Here is a 17,138-nt window from a genome sequence, read left to right on the forward strand (position 1 = left end):
GAAGGTCTGGTGCCCTTCACCGCCCCCGCCACCGCTCCCCCGCCGCTTCCCTCGACGGGAGCAGTCGGGACACCGACCACGGCAACGACGACGAGTCTCAGTGCGTTGGCGGGCCTTGACGACCTGCAGCAGGCACACGAGCGACCCTTCCGTTTCAATGTCCTGCCCCCGCCGCCGCCGTTTGAGGAGTTCCTCATACTGTGGGAGACGAACGCGTCGGATCGGCGCGATTATGAGGACGAGGATGAGGGGGAGGATGAGGGGGAAAGACGGGGGTGATGAGAGACGGGGGAAAGGTGGTGCGTGTCGAAGAATAGAGACAGCAACAACAAAGGGCAAATACGGCGACGCGCAAAGGGAGAGAGAGGTGGTGGTGGTGGTGGTGGTGGATATCTAGATCGGTGCAGACCCGTCACACACACACACACACACACACACACACACACACACACACACACACCACGTCACACGCACACGCACGGGACACACCCTTGCCGCAAAGGACGAGCGAACAAAACCGAAGAGAGGGAGAGGGAGAGGGAGACACAGAAGAAAGGACCACGTACGCAGAGGATGAGGGAAGAGAGACAGGGGCAGCGCAGCACACAGGAAGGGGAGCGCGAGAGGTCTCTCGGGGATACCGAATGGGTTAGACGCCAAGAAAATAGCGAGGGGGAGAAGGAGAGGGACAAAACAAAAGAACAAAGGTAAGACGGAGAGAAGCGAGAACCCCCAAAGTCTTCACAGACAGACGCGCGTGCATGTGTGTAATGTGCTCTCTTCCTGCGCGCACGCACACACGGATGTCATGTGTGCGCCCAGCACAAACACGCGAGCACAGGGCAAGAGAACGAATATTTCGAAGAATGAGAGAGGGGAGGGGAGGGGAGGGGAGGTACCAGCGGCAAGAGGCAACGTCAAGAATAGGAGGTTGGGTAGGTGTACGAGTTGACAGACACACGCAAGGCTGTGTGTGTGCAGCGCATACGTGGATCTCTCTCGGTCTGCGTCTGAGTGAACGTCTCCGCTCCTTCTGAGGTGTTTTGCGGGACGCCAGAAGGTCTGGCCAAACTACACACTCCAACAGCGAACAAGAGGGAGGGACAACAGGAAGGTGTCTGTGTATCCGCGTGTGTGTGCTTGTGTGGGTGTACGCAAGATGCGTTGTTGGGGACCTCACGATCGCCACCCCTTCTTTCCGTTTTCACGTGGCCTCGCCGTCTTCACCACACTCTTCTGCGCGCTGGCCGGCTGGCTGGATGACTGACGGCTACACGTGCGCTGACAGCGCCACACAACTGTTAACGCACACGCACAGAGAAAGATTGAGGTCAGGGATGGAAGAGGGAGGGAGGGGTGCGGGGTGTCAAACGCTCCCCAAACCTTCGGGTTCGCTACCGCCTTCCTTCACGGCTGCCTCTCTATTTTTCGATGCCCTTCTCCCGTTGTTTTGTTCCTCCGAGAGGATGAGGGCAGACGCAATGCCTTGGACAGATGTGGCTCCGCTTTCTCACCCACAGGAAACCCCTTGTCCTATGTTTGTCCTCCTCCTTCGGCCTTGGGGAGACACGTGTAGGTGGTATGCGCGTGTGTATGTGTCGGTGTCTCGTGTGTGCGGTGATGCACCACAATCACCGCCACCGCTACAACAGCTGTTGTGTACTTTCAAAACAAAACAAAGTCGATCGAGGTGGTCCGTTGCTGTACCCGTGAGTGCGGATGTCTGCGGGTCGTCGGTTCCCTCGCCCAGCGGACGAGAGCGGGCAAAAGCCCGATAAATGGAGAGTAGGGTACGCAGAGGGAGGGAGAGAGGGAGATGGTGTAGGGAGCCGAGAGAGGCCAGCCGACTCGTCTACTCTCTGGCAGAAAGCTCGACAGGACTGGGTCGTGTTGGTGCATGCGTGTGTGGGCGGGGAGAAAGAGTACGGCAACCGCATCACAGATGTTTTTGTTTGTTTGTTTGCTCTCCATTTAGTTCCAACGTGTGGCGCATTCTCTGCCATACAACCGGCGTCCAGCCGCTGCCCGTCTCACAGGCCCCACATCGCCTGGCCTCAAGCAGCCGCCGACTCAGTCGCCTGAGCACCACCCCTGACCCAAATTCTGTCCGCCCACCTGCTGCGCCGTCCAATATCCCACCGTCGAGGTCAGCAGAGATGAGGCGCTCTGTGTCCCCCCTCCTGTGTGACATGGCGGGGGAAAAGAGCAGCGTCGGAGCAAAGCGACATACACACAGACATATATATATATATACATTTCATCGGCGACGGGTGCGTAGCATCAGCCCGTAGCCCAATCACACGTGTGCGTCTCTCTCGCTACGCCTCAAGGCGTGCTCTCATGATCCGGCTGTGCCGCCCGCTGCTGCTTCGCCGTGGTAAGGTGCGGCTCAGCGGCCTCAGTGCGAAGTCCCCCCAAGGCGCGTTGACGGCGGTACTCGGCGAAGGTCACACGTGGCGCCGCCGTGGCGCCAGGAAGATTGCCGTACGACGGCATACTCAGGCGACGCCGTGACGGTGACGCACCGCTATCACGCATCGCTGCGGGCGAGCTCCGCGCGATGAAAGACGCGCGGCTGCCCTGTCGCTGCAGCAGATGGGCATGAGGGGTCGCACTGCTGGATGTGTTTGAGTTGACGACGAAGGTTGTAGACTGACTAGTTGGAGAGGTTGTGGTGGCGCGGTTGTGGCGGCGGTCCTGATTGAGTGTTTCCTCGGCGCTGCACACGCGCAGGAACACCTGCTCCAGTGACACTTGGGACACGCTGTACTCCGTGATACCCAGCTCCGCCTGCGCGGCCCGGAGTGTCTCAAACACCTCGGACAGACGCACGATCGGCGGCAACGTTTTGGGTGCATTCGTGGCGCTGTGCTGACCGACATAGTTCTTCGCGCTGACTAACGGTGTCTGCACAAGCTGCATACTGCACCGGCTTTGCTGCTGCTGCAGGAGCTGCTGCATGGCGTTCGCCACGTCGGGGGTCGCTGGCAGAGTGTAGATGTACCGCTCGTTGTTGAAGACGTCGATGAGCAGCGCCGATGGGAATGCCTTGAGCATGAACTGAAAGATATCGTCGGAGGTGTCGATGAGGTCGTTGCCGGCGTAGGAGGTGGACGTGCGGCGACCCAGCGCGGAGTTGATCGTGCCGCCCTGGTTCTTGTTGCTCAGGCCGTGCGGAGTACTTGGGCTTGACCGTTGGAGGTCCGCCACCGGTGAGACACCAGCCTCCGCCGTGGTGCGCTGACGCTGCTCTTCGCGGCGCTTCTGCGCGCACCGACGCGCCCCCGGGGACACGCGCAGCGTCAGCTCATACGCATTGCTGGCGTACTTGTGCTTCAAGTGCGGCATGTCACCGAAGCAGCGTAGACCACCGTCCACCATGATGCCGACGCAGTCCGCGAGGGCTTCCACCTCATCCAGGTGGTGGGTCGTGAGAAGGATACAGCATTTGCGAGAGACGCGATCGATCGCACGCCAGAGCAGCTGCCGCGCCAGGGGGTCCATGCCGGAGGTTGGTTCGTCCAGGCACAACACCTTGGGTGCGCCGATCAGCGCGATGGCCACACTCAGCCTGCGCCGGTTGCCACCGGAGAGCTGCCTAGCGGAGACATGACGGTACTGCGTAAGGTTGCAGATGATCAGGAGACTGGTGGCGAGGCTTTCCAGCTGGCCGACGGGCACACCGCGCACTATGGCGTAGAGACGCAGGTGCTCCGTCACAGTGAGCAGGTCGAGACATGCGTCGAACTGCGGGCAGTACCCAAGAGACCGAGCAGCGCGGCGACTCTCGCGCACCACGTCGTTGCCGCACACATATGCACGGCCGCTCGTCGGCAGCTGCTCCTGGGTGATGATGGCCAGGGCGGAGCTCTTGCCCGCACCGTTCGTTCCGAGGAAGCCAAACACCTCGCCGTGCATGACGCTGAGCGTTAGCGCACGCACTGCCACCTTGCGCGGCGCGTGATAGACCTTGTGAAGATCGACAAGACGCACAGCATCACACGACTCCACCGTCGGTTCAGTCTGCTGTTGGCACTTCTCCTCCTTGTCGCTACCCTTCTGCTGGGGTGAGTGGTGACGCGAGGAGGCAGCTCTGATGGAGAGCGCCTCCTGCTCAGCAAGGTGCTGCTGCTCGGCCTGGTACACAGCGCCACGTTCCTCCTCGACGTCGCTGTCCTCCTCTTCCTGCCGGCGCCGCAGCACCTCCGCCATGTACCACCGCGGAGGCGGGTAGACCATCTCGGGCAGCGTGGGGCCGTTTGCCCGGTCGCTCACAGGCTGACCACTCATCAGCTGCTGCTGACTCTGCTGTGCCCCCGTAACACCCATCAGGGTGGGCCCAGCCAACCCCACGACACCGCCTCCCACGTTTGCGTCAGCAGAAGAAATCGGGGTCATGGGGAATGGGCTCGCATTCGACCCCACCGGCTCCTCTCCCCATTGCTTGTGTGGAGAACGGTAGGTGTCTGGGACGATGACTTTGGCCCGTAGCGGTGGGCCTTGCATCAACACACTCGTCTCCGTGGGCGCCACCTCCGCCGTCCCATTGCCGCCGACAGTCGGAGAGCCATTGTCGTGGCTTCGACGAATGGGCGACAGAGCGTTTGGGGGTGAGGACCTGGGCGACGCCGCGGCGGCGCTGATAGGAGTAGCGCTGGTGTCATCCACTGTGACGGCAACCGCGCCAGGCATCGTTGCCCGCCGGCCTTGTTGATCCGTCTTTTGTGTGCGATGACGACGCCAGAACCCCGAGCCACCGCAGCAACGGCACCACCGCGCAGCCCACCAAACACTGAGTTGGTCGATGACCGAACGTCGGTTGGGGTGATCCCAGAGCAGCGTGATGGCGGCGAAGATGGGGGCCTCGACGGCCATGTAGATGTCAGGCCAGCCCGTGATGGACATGCTCCACGCCGTCAAGGACGGGTCCGTCACCTTCTTCTGCTCCAGCAGCGCCAGGTTGAGGATCACCTCACCAATGGAGTAGGGGGGAAGCAAGCGGAAGACCCAGCGCAGCGCGTTCGACGCCGAGAGTGTTTTTTCGAGCAGGCTCAACACGAACACCAGCATAACGCACAGAAATCCGGTGAGGAAGCTCACGCCCAGCACGACGATCTGCGCCGTCGTGTGCTCCGTAAAGGCAAAGCTCACCATGTACGAGCACCAGCAGTAGCAAATACCGTAAATGGAGAAGGAGGCAATGGTGGCCCCGATCGCCTCGCACCCGACGTACTCCCAGCGCTGGAAGATAAGAAAGGTGACGACGATGAAGAGCATGGACACGACGTAGGCGGTGAAGTCGAACAGGAAATTGCCGATCCAGTAGACGAGGTAGAGGAGCCCCGAGGCCGTCTGCAGGTGCCGCGCGCGTGACTCGTACTCCTTTGCCACCCACGCCACCGGGTTAGCCGGCAGGAATGTGAACGGGATCAGGAAAATAGTGCCGATGAGAATGCTGGAGATGGCGCTTGTTGCCTGTGTCGCCTTCGCATCCTGCGGCAGCCCTGCCAGGGTCATCGTGTAGGTTGCCGCGGCCGCATCAGTGCTCGTGCCAAGGGCGCCAAAGTACGCCATGGCGTGCATTATGTGCATCGCAATCGGCAGACTGTTGCGCGAGGAGGTGTTGTACAGAAGCGTGTTCACTTGCCGCGTGCCGATGACATTAGGGTAGAAGAAGGTCAGGTACAGCTCTACGTCGGGGTCGCCGCACTGCAGGCTCATGAAGCGGTTGCGGCTGTGAGTGAACCACGTGTCAAGCAGCTCGCTCGACATATCCGTGGAGCTGACGAAGTTTGGGTCACTGAAGGACAGCGTGCTAAAGTTGTGCCCATACTTGTGCATGTGGGCCACATCCCCCATGTAGTTTGTGCACCCGGACACCTGCATCGCCGACTCCACGCCAAAAACCGAGGGCGAGAGGTACAGCCTCCCTTCATCGCCGCCGCCCTTCACGAGCTGCAGCGACATCACCAGGAGGATGCAGAGGATCGGGCAGATAATCTGAAAGAAGTGCATGCGAGGGTCGCGTATGGCGCATAAGAAGCGCTTGTACATCATACCACGCAGCTGCAGCCCCCACAGGTGCCAGCGCTGGGATGTCTGCCGCGACTCCCAGACCTTGGTGAGGTGATGGTCGGTGACCAGTTTGTAGAGGAAGGCTTCGCTGCGAACACTCGGGTTCGTCCCTGCGGCTGTGGCTGCTGGTGCTGGTGGTGGTGCGGCGGCGGGGACGGGGGCAGCATTAGAGGGGGCGGAGACAGCGCTTGTTCGCGCGTGGCTTTCGCTCACCATGGCCTCTGAGAGCGGAGGGCAGGGCGCTCTGTCTGGACGGCGGACGCGAGCCGCCACTGTGGCCACCCCGGGGATGTCGCTATCGGAGACGCCAGTCGTGGTGCTTCCCTGGTGCTGCTGCGCCGTCAGTGCGGCGGTGGTGGTCCTCCGCACTGACGGTGCAGCACCGGCAAGTGATCTGTTTGCCGCCGCACAAAAGTCCTCCAAGCCAACGACCTCCTGGGGAAATTGGGCCGACAAGCTTGGGGGGCCCTCGGCGCTCTCGTGGTAGTTGGGGCTTCTGCTGCGACTCTCCCGCTGCCGCAGTCCCGTGACGCTCGCGTTGTTGTTCTCGGCGACACCGGCGACATGTACCCCGCCCGCGTTACCGCCGTCGGGTCCTGCGGCAGCCATCGACCTCGCGCCGACAACGTCACTTGGTGTCTGATGTTGTGTGGGACTCGCGGCCGCGAAGTCCGGGATCGGGTCCTCATCGCCGTCGCCCGGCTCCGCGTTGTTGCCGTAGTTCAGCGTCGATTCGTTGTTGAGGTAGTGCAGCGAGGCCCGCGACATGCGGCGGCTCATAAAGTGGTGCACTAACGGAGACGAGGGGGCCGTCGGCGGGCCGCTGTTGGTGCGGCCGCCGTCTTTTTTGCCATCGACCTGCTCTCGCGCCACCGCCTCGTCCGCCGCACGCACCACTGCCACCTGTGGGGATGGCGCAATCTGGTGCTCGACGACACGCATGAACACATTCTCCAGCGTCGGCGCCCGAAGCGCGTAGCCGCGGATGTGCAGCTGCTGGTTGCCGCGCGATTCCATATCCTTCAAAAACCCTGGAAGGCGAGCATCGGTGCCGAGCCGCAGCTCGTACTCCACCTCCGCATCCGTCTGCAGCACCAAGGTGGAATCGGGGAGGTGCGACATGACGAGCTGATGAAGCTTCGCCCACACCGCGGCAACCCTGGGCTGCCGCGCCGCATCGCCATCCTTCTGCGTCGGGACGGGACTGAGATCGAAGCGGAGGGTGTAGCCGACCCCAGCATACTGGCGCAGGAACGCCGTGCTGCCGGCGCACTGCAGCACACCCTCTGTCACAATGGCGATGTTGTCACCGAGCAAGTCCGCTTCGTCCATGAAGTGCGTTGTGAGGAGAATTGTGTGGTGCTGGGTCATGGCGCGCAGAAGACACCACGTGTGACGTCGTGCAGCCGCGTCCATGCCGGCGGTCGGCTCATCGAGGAGGACGACGCGGTTGCGGCCCACGAAGGCGATGGCGACGGACAGCTTCCGCTTCTGGCCACCCGACATTTGCCCTGGAATAGCGTCCACCTTCTCCTCAAGGTCGACGGCACGGAGAATGTCCACGACGGCGTCCTCCAGTTCGGCCCCGCGCAGGCCCTTGATCTTGCCGTAGAACTCGAGGTGCTCGCGACAGGTCAGGTCAGGCCAAAGGATGTTGTGCTGCGGGCAGTAGCCGATCTCGTGCCGCGCTTCAGCCACATTCTGGGTTATCGAGTAGCCTTCAATGAAGCAGTCGCCACTGTCGGCGGCCAGGATGCCGGTGATCATCTTGATCGCCGTCGACTTGCCAGCACCGTTCGGCCCCAGCAACACCGCGATCTCACCACGATACATGTTCCACGATACGTTGTCCACCGCCGCAAAACGCTTGGCGTTGCGCTGGAAGTACTTGCAGAGATGACTGATGCGAACACCGATGTCCTTCTTGTCGTCGGTCGAGGCGTCGCGACTGATACGGGGGTCGAAGGCGAGAGAACCGGGTCGTTGCGACTTCTGTGACGTCGCCGTTGCCCCCGTCGCTCCAGCGACAGGCTCAGATGCACTCCCACGCGGAGCATTCGTGGGGCAGCTGCAGCAGGTCCCGCAGGTGTCCTTCAGCCACACCCACGGCTCGATGATGAAGAAGAGCGGGTGTTTTCGGGTACCCCACTCCTGCGGCAGCACGGCATTGAGGTAGACCATGAGCAGCAGGTAAAGGACACAGTCGCACGCGAGGATGATCATGATGAGGTACGGCTCGGCGTTGAAGTGCGGACTCATGAAGTGGTGGATTTGAAAGCCGCCACCGGCCTCGACGATGAAGACATCCGTCAGAAGCGAGGCGAGCGCGGCTGGGGAGAGAAGCGACAGGCCAACGACGATGCCGCGGCTCGGGGTGGCCATGGCGAAGATCGGCGTCGAGAGGACAACGTAGAGGAGCGGTGTCATCAGCGTCGCCATGCGAGCACGGCTCAAGAAGGCAGAGACGAGGCCGCACAACGGGATCAGGGTGAGGGAGTACACGAACAGAATGATGAAGACAGCGAAGGGGTTCGAGCGCGGCGCGACGACGGCGCACAGGAGCGCCGTCAAAAGGATCGAGATGAGCACGTACTCGAAGAAGATGACCAAGAGAAAATTCACCCAGAGGGAGGAGCGCCGCAGGCCCATAATACAGACGGACTCCTGGATGGACAGCTCCTTCTCCAGCACCACGCGCTTCGTCACCTGAGCGAAAGGGTAGAGGAAAGACATCACCATTACGAGGGCGACGAGGGAAGGGGAGAGCGAGAGCAGATACGGCGTGTGCGCGGCGATGGTGGGGTAGGAGGAGATGACGGGGTAGATCTCCTTGAACGTGTACGGGCTGACCGCACCGCTGTGGAGGTTGGGTAGCGCTCCTGCCTCCGCCCTGCTCTCGTAGAAGTACGTGTACAACATCTGCTGCAGCGACAGAAAGCCAGAGGCGAGGAACATGTCGGTGCCGTCGTACGTGAAGCCTCCGCGAAACTCCAGCGACACTGTCGGCGACGACAGCGACGGCAACGCGGAGCTGTGCAGCTGCACCTGCACATCAAAGCCATCTGTAATGTCGTTGACGATGATCAGGCCCCAGGTGGAGTTGAGGACTTCATCTGAGCCGTTGGCCTTTATGGTTGCGTGCGCCTCTTCGACTGTGTCGAGGACACCACCGTAGACATACCCGAACGTGGCACAGTGCTTGTGAAAGTATTCAATCAGCGCTGCCGGCGTGTTCGCCGCGGGGGCGAAGTACAGTAGTCCCGAGTATGAGATGGAGTCGAAGCGAGTCGTGGCGGACAAGCCGATGCCGACGTTCGAGAGTGCCGCCAACGCGGTGCGGGAACGGGAGTCCTTAGCCAGGCCGGCCTTCTTGGCCATCCACTGATGCACGATGATCGAGTCGAGGGACGGTAGAGAGATAATGACGCCCATAAAGGAGTCTACGTACTGCTTCACCACCGCCGCAGGTTTCTTGAAACTGCTAAGGTAGCACAGCCCGTACACCGGAATGTCGGACTCGTCCCCGTCGCACGAATAGGGAACTTGAAGGTGGGTGCAGGGGTGCAGGCCGTTGATCGGTCGCGTCGTGTCGTTGTAGCAAATATACGTCATGTAGTCGTGCAGGTTCAGCTGGTAGCTGTACACGGTGGGGGCGGTGAACACGGTCTCGGGGATGGAATCGGTGCCGAAGGCGACGTTCAGGATGATCAAGAGAACGACAAAGAGCAGCGGCGAAACGACCTCGGCGATAATGAGCAGCTTCTGGCGCGTGTACTGCTGCCCGGTGCGCTGGAGCAGCGCCAGCACCTGTGTCCACCGCGAAATATGCACGCCGCCGGTCTTAGTGATCACGCTGTACGGCTCCAGCCGAGTTGCAGACACGGAGAGCGTGCGGTGCAGCTCGTTGCCGTGGCCGAACGAGGCGAGGTCGCCGTCAGCGCGGTTCCAAAGCCCGTCGCTCGGCGGAGGCAAGGGTGGCTCGAAGAACTGCTCCGATGCCAGCGAGAAGCGAACTCGTGACGCACGGCGCACCGCAGCGGCAGGGGGTTGCCGTGCCGCTGCAGCGACAGGGCTGGGGGTCTCGAGCTCCAACACGTCCTCACTTTTACTGCTCCTAAATGGCGCCGCTGGCGAGACAAGCTCCTCCACTGTGGGAAAAGCATAGTTTTGTAGCGGAGGGGACGGTGAGGCTCCAGGGCTTGCAGCTGCCACGGCGACTGCGTCAGTTTTGACGCCCCCGTCGCTCTGGCGAGTGGCTGCGACCCTGCTGCCTTTGGTCGTCGGCTGCATCGTGGCGTTAGCTGTCCGGCGGCGTTGGACGAGTATGTGCAGATGGACGGGTGCAGGGAGGCCGTGCTACGGATAACCGGCGAGCCCCGAGAGAAATAGCAAACAAAGCGAATAAAGGCGTCTCGCTGAGCCACTGGGCACAACACGCCACCCAACAAGCAGGAGGAGGGCGCGGACAACGTACACGCAGACGTAGGACTCAGTGAACCAGGGGAGGGAGGGGGCAGGCGTGCAAACGGGACTTCAACAGCAGGGTTCTGTCCTCCGCTCCTTTGCGTTGCTCATTCAACCGGTGCACGAGGGCGGCCAGCGAAAAAAAAAGGCACGGAAACTGCGAATGACGACGACTCACGAAAAGGAATAACGTTTTAAAGCGGGTGCAGGGGTGCGCGCACACGCCCATCACGCACCCACTACTCACACACGCATGGATGGACGGATGGATGGATGGATGGATGAGTACAACAACAAAACGGCCAGGAGGAAAGGAGGGGCGAAGGGAGCGAGCGGGTGCACCGCGGTCTATGGAGAACGCAGCCACACAGACACACCCACGAAGAGATAGACGACAAGCTGCTGAGAGATGACGCCCCTCCACAGAAACCAACTACGAGTATATATATATATATTGGTATTACGTATGGGTAGGGTGTTTGAACACTTCCGTGCCTTTGCCGGGGTGAGGAGAGTGAGGGAAGAGGGCTGGAGGAGGAGGGAAAGGGGAGGGGGGAAGGTGTGAAGAGAGCAGGCCGTGCCACCAGCAGCATGCACCATGGTCCGAGACTTCAAAGTACGGAAAGGCGTGCGCGACTGTGCCGCTAAACACCCAGCCGCACGACGCAGAGGAGGTCTGAACAGAAGAGCCGCGCCCCAACTTGGTTTCGCCTCTGCCCGCCTCCCCCCGGTAAGGCGCTACTTTGGCGCTGGGGACGCTTAGGAAGCTCTGCGAAGTCAGACGGCAGACTTCCTCCGAGCTGCTGGCCGTCTTCCACGCGAGGAGTCGGCGATGGTTCGGCGGAGGTGCGACGTAGCCCGAGCAGGTCGGACTGCGACATGGGGCGTGCTGGATGCAGCGGGAAGAGAGCCCCCTCGGCCCGTACTACCGCGTCGAGGAGCGTCCGTTCGCGATGGGGCCCCCTCCCCCTTCCCCTCAGTTGGCGAGGCACATGGATCCAACGGCGCGTGTGTGTGTGTGTGTTTGTGTGTGTGATGGGCTTTCAACATTACCTCCGCGCCCGCGATGAAAGATCTTTTAGAGGTAAGGTGCGTGCCCTCGGAGGAGGGTGTGTGGAAGGGGACTTGGCGTCAAGAGTCGCACGAGGACGTTGGCGGCACATTTTTCTCCCGTTGCTGCCGCCTTGAGTGCTCACGCCTGGGCCTCCTCCCCTGCCTCTGTGTTGCTGTTCAGGTGGTGGTGGGAGGGCCTCTGTGCCTCGTGATGACGGCGACGCGTTTAGTCCGTTGGTGCTGACTAGTGCGTGCCCACGCTGCGGCCTCCGGCTCAGCGTAGAAGGCTTCGGCTATTCCGTCCACTACGGGCCTCGTCTTTTGGTTCGAGGGGCCCGGAGAACGAAACGCCATCCGTGCCGCGCTTGAGTCACAGAGAGGTCGAAGGCCGCCTTCAAGGCGTGCACGCTGTCCTCGTTGTCCGGGTGGCCGATGTCCCGGGCGCACGCGGTGTAGCATGCGACCGATGGGTTGTTGGAGGCAGCCTGCATGGTGCATCCTCTCCCAGCTGGAAAACGCTTGACCTTCATCACCTGGTAAGCCATCATCTTCCGGTTCGCAAAGGTCTCGCCACTCTTGAGGAGAAGGTGCCGTGTGCAGCAGCCTCGCGTTGCCCGTTGTTGCCGCCGCCCACCCACAACGTCACCAGACAGCGGCAACGTCAGGGCCACGGGTCCCACAGCCCCGCTCAGCGCAGCATCAAAGGACTCCGGCAAAGGGCGGTTCTGTGATGGGCATGCGGCTTGCTGGCCCTGTTGACGCGTGGCGATGCGGTCAATTCTCGACACGAGCCGCTGCGCCACGTGGTGAAGAGCATTGCCGTCGGCCTGGGACAGCCTGTTCCTGCTGAGGCTCTCGAAGGCTTCCGTGAATGGCTGGAAGGGACGTCCTCCGGTGTGAGGCGAGCCGTGATGGCACTGGCTCTGCTTGCGGTGAATCCCGTCGCTGAGGGTACGCATGTGGCGCTCGGGGGGGGGGGAGGGGGCGATCCCTCCTCCCCCTTCAGATGAAGGACTTCGATATGCGAAGGCCGTCCCCCCCTCCCGATGGGCCCAGGAAGGACGGGGTACGGCCTGCCACCTGTGCAGTCGTCGGATGATCTATGCAAACATGTGAGAAGTTATGCCGGCGGTGCTGCACCAGTCCGTGCGCGGGGACTATTGTTTGGGCCCGATCAGGCGAACTCGACTCGGGTCGGGGCCTCGCCTAGACGAGGAACGCCATCGCCGAAGAACGGGTCCAACACCCGTTCATTGTGGACGGTGCGTGTGTGGGAGGGCGGGAGGAGGTGTGGGGTGGGGCTGAAGAGATGGGAAGAGGGAGGGCAAGAAGAGAAGAGCCAAGGCCGGGCTTGAGATGGTGAAGAGGTGGTGGTGGTGCTGGTGGGGACGCTGCCCGGCTGCAACGGATCTTGAGGTGTACATGGGGCAGTCGTGGTGATTCAGACCAGGACACACGCACACACACACACACAGAGACCGACACAGACCCTCGAAGAGTTGTGGTGGGGGCGTTGTCCGTGATGATTGGGGGATGGCGCGTTGTGCAGATGAACGACAGGGAAATAGAGAAGGCCGCTGACGAAGAGAAAAGGAGAGAGACGCGCGGCAGTGATTTTACGCGGCTAGCCACGATGGCATAAAAGTCTTTGAAGCAACAAAGAAATGCGCGCCCGTGTGTGTCGGTACAACGCACGCGTCGTTTTGGGATGTTCGCGCACACGCGTGCGTTGCGACTGATCGTCCGTGGGCCCGTCGCACACACACACACACCCTGCTGATGCTCTGGATGCGAGATGACACACCACGATAGGCCGTGATAGAGCAAGAAGGGGGGGGGGACACGGGGAGAGATCTGGGTGTAGGAAAGCAGGAGAGGGTGGATGCAAGGGCTTTTTCATCATCATCCCCCGGCTACCCCACCCTCCCTCGTGCTAAGGCACACATCCACACACAGAACTTCCCACATTCAACGGATTTGCGGTGGCGCGCCGCGTGCGCAGGGACGCTCATGCGTCCATGGGCCATTGCTAAAATCGACCACGAACCTTCGTCCTTGTGTATGGCCCTCCTCTTCCCCGATGAGCTCCCAATCCGTTTCGCAACGGCCCCGCTGCGCGCGGAAATAAGAAAACAAAACCCAAAAGACACACGCACACACGCACACGCACACGGGGGACAGGAAGAGGCCGAGGGAGGGAGGGGCAGGTGGCGTCTCTGCGCTGTAGCTGACGCACGCACACGCACAGACACAGACGCACACACGATCCCGTCGCAACGAAGAGGCACACGAGAGAGAGAACAGCAACAGGATGAATGAAACAAGCAAACAACGATGCTTGAGCGGAGATTTGTGACGCGCGCGTGCGCTTGCCTGGCTGCCTGAAAGGACACAGGTGCTCAGTCGGTGGAGAGGAGGACACCTTCTTCCATTCCACAGAGATGATGCCTCTCACCTTTTCTCTCTCGCGGTCCCACTGAGACGCGCACGGACACGCTCACAGAACGCCACCACATAGGCGTCCCACTCGCGACGCAACAGGCGGAAGCAAACCATGACAGATCGAGAGGCAGGGTAAAGGATCCAGGCAGTGGCGTACACAACGCTGTAGCAGACACACACAGACACGCACACGAACGCCCACGCACAGATGACGACACATCCGCACACGCACACACACACGGGGGGGGGGAGAGGGACACCCAAGGGGTGGCAGGCGCGCATGCGCCACGTACAGGAGCATGGAAAGACGGGAAATGAAACACAAATTGAAGAGAAAGACGCCGGAAGAAAGGCGCGCGTGCACGCAAGCGAGGAATCGACCCACGTCGGTGCGCCCCATGACTATCCCAAGAGGACCACCGTAGACAACGGCCTCACAGGAGGAGGAGGAGGGGGACGCAATGTAGAGAGAGAGAGGTAGGGGAGGGGAGGGGAGGAGAGGGGGGGGGGCGGTGACGAGAAGGAGTGCGTGTGTGTCTGTGTGTGATCAGTGTTCTTCCTTACGCTTAGAACGCGGGCAGGATGCTGCTGCTGGGGATGGTGGTGGCGCTGGGAGCGATCATCGCCGTCACAAAGTGTGCATCACCGTACCTGCGCGCCCCCTCTTCCTCTACTTGTTCTCAACGCATAAGCTCCAACACGCACACCGATACACGTTCTGCCTAGTTGAAGAGATCGGCAAAGGGGTCCTTGGGTGCCGCCCGGGCCGTGCGTGGCTGCCTTGTTTCCGGCTGCTGACTCGGTTGCTGGCCCGGCCCAGCGGCCAGAAAGTTCGTGAATTGCTGAGGAGGAGGAGGAGGAGGAGCGTAGTTGTTTGCGTTGTTAACGCCGGGCCCCCAGGGGGCCTGCTGCGGGTTCTGAGGCTGCTGCATCGGATACCCGCCACCGCCCATCACAGGCGCCCCACTACCCCAGCAGCCCATCGCTATCTGCTGCTGTGGCGCTTGGCCATAGGTGTTCATCATTGGGTACGACGGGTTTGGCTGCGGCGCCGAAGTACTGAAGAGATCACTGGTGCTGAATGGGTCCTTCTCCGGCGGTCGATGAATTGGGAGCTGAACGGAGGGGGTCATGACAGTTGGGGCCTGAGAGACTGGGGGCACTGTCGGCGACGCACTGGCAAAGAGATCGTCAAAGACGTCCTTCTCGACCCCGTTACTCGCCCCAGTGGGTGCCGGCGCTGCGCTGCTCTCCGGAGGGTCCATTGGCGGGGAGTCTCGGAGACCAGCCGCCGCCTTGGCGCGCCTCCACGCTTCCTCCTGCTCCACGATGATCTTATGACGGTACTCAGCCACCGCGGGGTCATCGTCCTCTGGGTCGCCGCCGAGGACTATCATTGCTTCCTGCACCGCATCGCCGTCAGCGACGGCGCCATCTCTGGCGTTTCCGCGGTCATTGAGGGGTTGGTGGGTGCTGATGTGACCGTGGAGGGATCCTTGGGTGTTGACGCCGCGGGTGTCCAGCTGCTCGTGCCCGGGCTCATGGTACGAGACTGGCGGTGCCTTCGGCGGTGGGGCGCGCCCCAGAACCTTCACGTCCTGCTCCTCCCACCCTTCCGGCCACTCGGTCTTGGTGAAGCAGAAGGTGCCGAGGTGACGGCTGCAGTCCTCGTCGAAGCGCATGTAGTTGGTTAGCGCGAAGATGTCCCAGCGGGAGTACGGGTCGGGGTCCAGCAGGTGCTCAACCATGACCCGCAGTGACGTCGTGTAGGAGGTCATCGTTTGCGAGGGGAAAGTGACGACCCACTTCTCCTTGCCGATGGTGGTGCTTGGGTCAAAAGGGAGGCACAGGTACATCATGTAGTAGAGGAGCACCCCCATTGCCCACATGTCTGTCTTTTCGCAGATGCGCTTCTTGCTCCACGGGTCCGCCATCTCCGGCGCGCGGAAGGCCGGGTTTGTGTGCATCTGAATATCTGCAATCGCCATGTTCGCCTCCTCTCGGGTTTCGCACTGATACGCCTCCGTGGTGGCGTTGCCGAAGTTCGTCAGCTTGTACGCGGCGGGGCCGGCGTACTTGTTGTTGATGAGGATGTTCTCGGGGCGGATGTCGCGGTGCGTAATGGGCGGCTGCTGCGTGTGTAGGTACCCAAGAGCGCTCGTCACAGCAAACATGACATGGCAAATCTCGGCCTCGGTCAGCCGGGTTCCGAGGCCGGCGCCGGCGCTGCTACGGATGCGGCGGTAAAGGTTGTTGGAGCAGTACTCCATCGCGATGCTGACGCCGAGGCGCCCCTCACTGCGCGAGATCTCGCTGTGGAACACGCGCGAAATGTTCTTGTCCTCTACGTGAGAGACGATTTCGACTTCCTTGTGCGCTTCCGTGACCTGGTCCACCGCGAAGAATGACCGCTTCAGAGCCAGATGCCGCGGGAACTCAGGCAGGTGGTTCGTGTTCTCCACCAGGTACACGTAGGAGCTGCCGCCCTCGCCGTATTTCATGCAGCGCTGACGGCCTACCATGTAGGGGGGCGGCACGTCACCAATCTTCTGCAGGACGCGGAACGGGCGTCCCACAAGGATAATCCACTCGCTGCCGTCGCCGTGGTACTGCTGCACCTTGTTCTTGGCAGAGAATCCTTTGTCCCTACGGTGGCCGCCACCGCTGCGAAGAGAGCCACCGAGGAAGTTCATCGTGGCGCCTGCCTCTCTTCTTGAGCGTTCCCCTCCTTTGCCGGAGTTCGCAGAAGGGACGTGTGCAGTGAAGGGAGGGGAGGGAGGGAGGGAGGGAGGGAGGGAGGGGGACAGAGTGTGGGCGGGGTTCAATTGCTGATGGGTGCGTGTGCGCGACTATATATAGATGTATATATGTGTGTGTCTGTGCCTTATGTGTGTGTAGAAGCGGGAGCTTGAACGGCGCTCCCTTGGACGTTGACCGTGGTGGTGGTGCTGGTGTACTGCTGCGTTAGCTGTTGTGGTGTGTGTGTGTGTGTGTGTGTGTGTGTGTGGGTGGTGGTGGTGGTATAGTAGGTTCCGTTGAGAGGCAAGGGTGCGGAGAAAACAACAACGACAACGGAAGAGCTGAGGGGAAGGAAAGGAGGAGGG

The 17,138-nt window shown here is 61.4% G+C and overlaps 2 protein-coding genes across 2 annotated transcripts; both read right to left on the bottom strand.

The window, feature by feature from the left end:
- Window positions 1-2,325: 2,325 nt before the first annotated feature.
- LMXM_15_0760 (ABC1 transporter-like protein) lies at window positions 2,326-10,365 on the bottom strand (the record flags this gene model as incomplete). The annotated part of the gene is made up of 1 exon (XM_003873552.1): window positions 2,326-10,365. The coding sequence occupies one exon, from the start codon at window positions 10,363-10,365 to the stop codon at window positions 2,326-2,328; it is 8,040 nt and encodes a 2,679-aa protein (XP_003873601.1).
- A 4,391-nt stretch (window positions 10,366-14,756) lies between these two features.
- On the bottom strand, window positions 14,757-16,727 carry LMXM_15_0770 (putative protein kinase; the record flags this gene model as incomplete). Its single annotated transcript, XM_003873553.1, has 1 exon — window positions 14,757-16,727. One exon carries the CDS (start codon window positions 16,725-16,727, stop codon window positions 14,757-14,759), a length of 1,971 nt encoding a protein of 656 aa, XP_003873602.1.
- Window positions 16,728-17,138: the final 411 nt, after the last annotated feature.

Source organism: Leishmania mexicana, chromosome 15 (genome assembly GCF_000234665.1).
Source record: "Leishmania mexicana MHOM/GT/2001/U1103 complete genome, chromosome 15".
Lineage (NCBI taxonomy): Eukaryota > Euglenozoa > Kinetoplastea > Trypanosomatida > Trypanosomatidae > Leishmania > Leishmania mexicana.